This window comes from Haliotis rufescens, unplaced genomic scaffold, assembly GCF_023055435.1.
Source record: "Haliotis rufescens isolate VD_foot unplaced genomic scaffold, xgHalRufe1.0.p SCAF_20, whole genome shotgun sequence".
In the NCBI taxonomy this organism is placed as follows: domain Eukaryota; kingdom Metazoa; phylum Mollusca; class Gastropoda; order Lepetellida; family Haliotidae; genus Haliotis; species Haliotis rufescens.
Genome location: NW_025963891.1, coordinates 2,317,574 through 2,324,217, shown reverse-complemented (window position 1 = coordinate 2,324,217; position 6,644 = coordinate 2,317,574). Strand labels below are relative to the sequence as shown.

General features: G+C 40.0%; 1 protein-coding gene across 3 annotated transcripts in view; it reads right to left on the bottom strand.

Moving 5' to 3' along the window:
• Window positions 1-3,976: 3,976 nt before the first annotated feature.
• LOC124142734 (mitochondrial Rho GTPase 1-like) overlaps window positions 3,977-6,644 on the bottom strand; it is a 29,230-nt gene continuing 26,562 nt past the window's right edge. For 2 of the 3 annotated variants that reach the window (XM_048400737.1, XM_048400738.1), the window contains one exon: window positions 3,977-6,135. In XM_048400737.1, the coding sequence (XP_048256694.1) occupies window positions 6,018-6,135 (118 nt within the window). In that variant the 3' untranslated portion in view covers window positions 3,977-6,017. The remainder of the gene's footprint in view (window positions 6,136-6,644) is intronic. The other variant, XR_007222507.1, reaches the window with a different exon arrangement.

Below are 6,644 nucleotides of genomic sequence, written 5' to 3'. Positions count from 1 at the left end.
AATTGGCAGTGCAGAGTTGCGTCCCTTAGATCTCGATTACATATAGAATACTAATTAAACGAGCTCCCATGTAATACCAATTTTATGAAACGAGGGAATAGTTTTGGTATCTGATGAGTGATTGTGTACGAGAAATCCAGTTGATTAGGTGCAAGTCGGTATGGGTTATCCAACATTTGTGTACGAGTCCCGCCAAACACTACAGTTGAACTGTCCAGTTCCTTCTTACTTCGCACTCCTGATTAATGGTTGGTGATGTATATAAAGTGCAAATTCATGTTTCTTATGCATGTAAAAGTCTTTGTGACATATTGGAGATAATTAAGCTATGTACATATATAAATGTAGTGTTTGTGACATATGACGTTTTTCTTTTAGAAAAAACACCAAATCATCTAATGATTTATGCTACTTTTTAAATGATTGAAATAAAGAGTTACAGTGTCAAACACATAATGGTCCATGCCCTCTGTTTTATTGTTTTCACCAGTTAGGGGGCTGCCAGCAGAAAATAGGGCCCTTATGGCCAGCACACACCCTCGCTAAAGCCGCTTTGAATAAGGCTACTGTTGGCACAGATGTCTGCACCACAGCCTTCTGAAACACATGACAAAGAGAGGATGTACTGCCCTAGGACTGTCCATGGAGGTCTGAATGTTCTTCAACATCTGGGTCCACATGCACAGAGAGATCTTAGCGTTACAATCATCCAAACATTCTTTAAGGTTGACTTGGGACCAAAAGCATCACAGTGGCGAGATGTGTCACCAGAGATTCACCCGGATCTGTACCTCTCTGTTGCCACATCCAGTAGTGTATCCAGGCACTGAAGGTCAAACACTTTCCAGCACTTGAGTCTGGTGTTTCCTGTCAGAGAGTTCTACTTGGAAAGTTAACAAGTGATGTCCGCACAACCTACCAATTTCTGCTCAAGGAATGGACAAGACATTCACCTTTCCCTGAACCTTGCCATCAAAAGATTCTTGAGATGTCTGATCTTCACCAGGACTGTCAAAGCCCTCAGACAAATATGTTTACCATAAGCTAAGTTACGCAGTATTTACCACTTCAGAGAAACCCAGAGCAGTGCAAGGTACCAACAAACCAAGCATCATAATTTGCAGGAATCAGGCTTCAAACCTGTGATCCAAGCTCCTGGCGTCACGGCTCGTGCATTAGTAATGGTAGTGAGGAAAAAAGTGTCATTCGCAGCAGAAAGGAGGAGCTTGCCTGCAATCATCAGATGGTGGCATGACCGAGGGATGCAAGTTTGCACAGTGAATTATACGCCTGAAAGGATCATCTGGGCCACCTCAGGGGGTTTGAAAATAGCTCTGGCAGAACTATGCTTCAAATCTGCAGATCTAAATGTTTTAGATGAAGGTAATTGATTATTAACACAAAACAACAATAAAACAAGATAGTTGTCATGATATTTAATGCACTCTTTCAAGATTTTCTTGCATTTCTGGAATAAAATCTACAATACAATGCATTGTCACAAAACATCTCTCACACAGGTCTTAGTGGCAGCAGGTACAAGATCTCTCTATGCACACAGCAGTATCTGTCCGACATGGTCAAGCTAATTTCACAATAGGAGAGCCAGATGTTTCACCTTAGTGTCAGTGAGTTAACTACAACACTTCTTTGAAAGGTATTTCACTTAAATCACAGCATATCAACTTAATGTGGGAAGAATGCCCGAACTGATGAAGGTCTTGGCTGACAAACCAAGAATTGTAATCAGGGTGAATCTGGGACTTCAACTAACAGTCATAGACTTCTGACATGCCTTGACATCTGCCCATTTTAGCAGTTTACATGCAGGCAAAAACAGTGTTTGGGATTGATTCTGTCTGAACAGTATTTCAGTAATACCTCACAAGCTTGCTGTAGGAGTAAGTGAGGCAGGCCATAGACATTTGGGAATTTAATCAAATCCATGATTCCTAATATGCTCCATATGATCAAAATTGGGGCAAATCTGAAATCCATGACCTATGGAACCTGGCATCTAAAGGATGCTTTCTAAGTATCTACACTAGTTCTGCATAGCTTTAGAATTCTGAATCATGCTTATTCCATGACCATCACAAAAGTTGGGACTGCACCCCATTCCACAGAGCAATCTTAGCGCTATGACTAGTGTAAGCCAATGTCAAGGTATGGGAGTTACAATCATCTTAGCGCTATGACTAGTGTAAGCCATGTCAAGGTATGGGAGTTACAATCATCTTAGCGCTATGACTAGTGTAAGCCATGTCAAGGTATGGGAGTTACAATCATCTTAGTGCTATGACCAGTGTAAGCATGTCAAGGTATGGGAGTTACAATCATCTTAGTGCTATGACCAGTGTAAGCCAATGTCAAGGTATGGGAGTTACAATCATCTTAGCGCTATGACCAGTGTAAGCCAATGTCAAGGTATGGGAGTTACAATCATCTTAGCGCTATGACCAGTGTAAGCCAATGTCAAGGTATGGGAGTTACAATCATCTTAGTGCTATGACCAGTGTAAGCCAATGTCAAGGTATGGGAGTTACAATCATCTTAGCGCTATGACCAGTGTAAGCCAATGTCAAGGTATGGGAGTTACAATCATCTTAGTGCTATGACCAGTGTAAGCCAATGTCAAGGTATGGGAGTTACAATCATCTTAGTGCTAACATTACGTTGTGGAATGGGGAAAAGGTAACATCATTAGCTAAACTAGTGAGTGAGTTGGAATTAAATCCACCATGGACAATGTTCCTCTAATGCCCTTCCTTTAAGTTTAATGAGAAAAGAAATGCCAACAGTAATGCAGGTCGAACATGTTACCCTATTTGGTGAAACCAACAAGATTACTGGCACATACCAGATCTCTTGGATTTGCACAGTATCATCAGAGGATCAGCGACACAACTCTGCACAGCAAAATGCGCCAACTTAAATAAATGAGGTTCCCGTGCGCCACAGCAACCCCATTCTTACAACACCCTGTGTCTAGTTCAAATGTAGTTTGTTGCCAAATAAATACCCTTGATCTGCCACGCATGTCACCTCACCTATACTTTAAGAGCAGATATATGAACGGAAACAGGAGACTAGTTTGACACTAAGACAAGCCTTCGCCATCACAAGAGATTAAATAAAGCATTGCACTTTGTGTAAAGAAAACAGTACACACAACACCTAAATGGAAATATATACACATTTGTACATGAAAAGTTACTATACAGTATCAGCTACCTGAAGAAAATCATCATGTCAATCCCCTACATTTCCTTTTTTACTTATCAGAAAATGAACTAGTTAGACAAATTCTCTCTTTATTTTCACTTTCAGTCAACGAGGTGAATGATCCTTAAGTATTTCCCATTATAAAACTTCAATATGCCATTCAGAACATCAGTATTATCTGACAAAGAGCCTGTCAGATAATGTTAAAATAAAGACTTTTATTCAATGAATGTCAGTGGCAGAATATTTCCTTGACTAGCAAGCTAATGCTTCCCTACTAGTGGGTTGCAGATAACTGAACCTAAGACAATGCCAGACAGTGATGATGACAACATGACAGTGAAGACTTACTGAGCCACCTCGATGACCATGGACCCATGACTCAGGAGTTACTCTACCTCGAAACTACACCTTCAGATCTAGCCATTCTGCATCAGAATGACTGCGAAATATCTGAGAGTAAACTATCCACGGGAACTATTGCAACAGTATGTGATCGACCTACGCTTGTTCATGGGAAATAACCATGCATTCATTGGTGCAAAACAATAAAACAACAAAGCAATGCAGGTTACATAAGCTGTTGGGCTTGTTGTCGGAACAGGTACTACAGATACGTACCGAAGGTACAAATGTCCCTAGGCACCATTGGTGGATCGCAATTTTTTACTTCTCGATACAAGTATCATTCACAGTCGCACACTAAGTAAAAGGTATCGATTCTTACCTTAAATGTTTTCTTGAATAAGTCTTACAGCAAACACTACCAGTGATTACTAGTGAAAATGAGTAGTGAAAACGTAAATATTTTCATCCATTGCGCCATACCTGACACTCCCAACTGTTAATCATTAGTGTGCCAGGTATTTGGCAATCCTGTCTATGACGTACCACAGATAAGTGCACATGCAAGTATCGCGATATGTATCGGATCGTGAGCAAGGTCTCGTGATACGTATCGAATCGTCCCAGCCCTACTTCCTGCATAAACAAATGCACCCTAGGTACTTTCCTGTGTACACAAATGTTATCCAGCATGGCTATACATGTACAGCTCTGTATTACTACAACTCATGACACTGGTCCAGCTTGGCTGTCACATCACGTGTGCAAAATACGGCAGTGTGCAATTTACCTTTTCACCCAAACTTCAACGCCGTAAATATTGCCTCTCTAGGTTACATTGGAACATACAGTAAGATACCTTGGTACAGTTGACATACAGAAAGGTACCCGGGGTACACTACTGTGGTACCTGTGATGACAATGACCCAACTGATACAATTATCACAAAACATGTGACTACATGTCTCATTACCTGTTCTTTAAATCTTGTTCATGGAGTAAGCACCATACAAGTCAGGTAAAAACCTGACATATTGCATACACTGAAGAAAACCTGAAGATGTTCGACCATTGACAAACAAAGAGGGCTGAAACAATTCGATCAATGCGATACCATGTGAGGTCAGATATTGATACAAAAAACATACTTGTACACACAAAACAGTTTTTCATTGTAGGAAAATGAATGGAAAACTTTTGTTTTCTTTTGGTTGAGTCTAATTTTATTACTATTTTTCTCTCTCAAAAGAGGAGCTAAGATTCTATGATTTGGGTCCAAAACACATGTCCGGTGAACAATAATCTTTTTTAGCCAAATTATTTTTTCCCAATATAATTGGGAACATTTTCTTTTTTAAATCCGCTTCCCCATCCCCAATCATCAATCAGGTCAGTCCTATGCAGCAACTTAAGATATTATTTAGTATCTAGTCATAACCATTTATAGAAGAATGTAGCTTCGCAAGTTTGTATGTTGTATCAGGTACTTTTAAGGAATGTTACACAAGGTATGTAATCTGACCGCAGAGCGGTCTTTGGTGGTGGTGGCCTCGTCAAACACATGGAGCTTCTAAAAGTAATAGATCTGCCCCAGTGGACAGACTTGTAGAAGCTTGCCTGGGACTGATTATTGCTTGAAGACATTTATACAAGCAAGTACTAAACACACCAAAATACAAACTTATTCATGTAGCAAACATAAGACAAGTCAACAATAGTTGCAATAATTATAAAACTACACAAAAAGTATGTTGTAGATTCAACAAGCTGTGTGATTGTTCAGAAATGTTTGGGCATGTGTAGCCGCTGTTGGGAACATGGGAACGAACACAGGAACACAGAACGTACAAGCTTCATGTGTGAGTACACCCTGTAACAGAAGAGCCTGGATATACCGTAACCTACCCAATAGTTGTTGGTAAGTTATAACAAAAACACTGATTGCTGATGAGTTCCTATAGGTTCATGGTGAGGGTGGGGAGTCGATACCTCCACTGTCAGGCTTGAGTCGTCCCAGCTGCCACACTCAGCCTCAACACACGATCCCATTGACGCCTGCCTGTCACCGGCGGCAGGTTACATGTATACAGGTATACCCTCAACATGACCGTGACGTCGATATTGGTAGTACTTCTCACAAACCCTGATCTTAGCAACGACATCACATCTTGTCAAGATAACACAGAACGACATCACATAAGGTTAACAAAGACTCTCCTCGCTCTTCCTTGCTAGATGATAAATACTTGACACGAAATCAAACAAATACTGTGAAGTCATCAACAGTTTCTGTACCGAGAAGAAAAGCTTGAAACCTAAACAAGAAAACTTGGAGGGTTGTGCAGGTAATCTTTGATACGGCAGGTCTTCACTTCAACAATGCTTGAGAGTCCATTTTCTCTTGATCACACGGTATATTTGTGCTAAAATCCTAGTAACAAGAGTCCTCATCTTAATGCTCTGAGTATTTTATACATGGCAAATCCCATACCAGTGAGTGCTACAAGGCCAATCCCTAGCCTGATGTACACCTTGTTCTCGTCAGTGTAGAGGCCCTTCAGGTGTCTGCAAACAGAGAGAAGGTGGTTACACATGGCAGACACGCCCACCACACAGGTTATACAACAGATTCTCTACAGTGTTCAAACACAAGTCTCTCTACTTCACTATTTATCAGTGGTCAGGATTTATATGTGAAAAAGAAGTTAAAACTAAAGCATCTTCATTAAAAAGGCCAACACTTTTATATCATTAGGAATTTTATTTACATTATATTTTGAGAAGGTTTTTTTTGTATTAATAGTTTTATCATTGAATAATAAACATGTTACAGGAAAGAGCACTGTAGCCTCTGCTTATAGCAGGACAGCCAACAAATTTCAACTGAAAACATAAACAAAAACATCAACCAAATGCAAGTCATTCTGCAGAAAAACATGAAAAATAACAAAATGCAGGCAAATACTGAAATGAAAAAACAAAATGTACAAGCAGAAAAATTGGCATCCTGATGTGAAAAGAATGAAAACTAAAACTTCCTGACTTGGGGGGAAATACACAGACCTAAACAACTA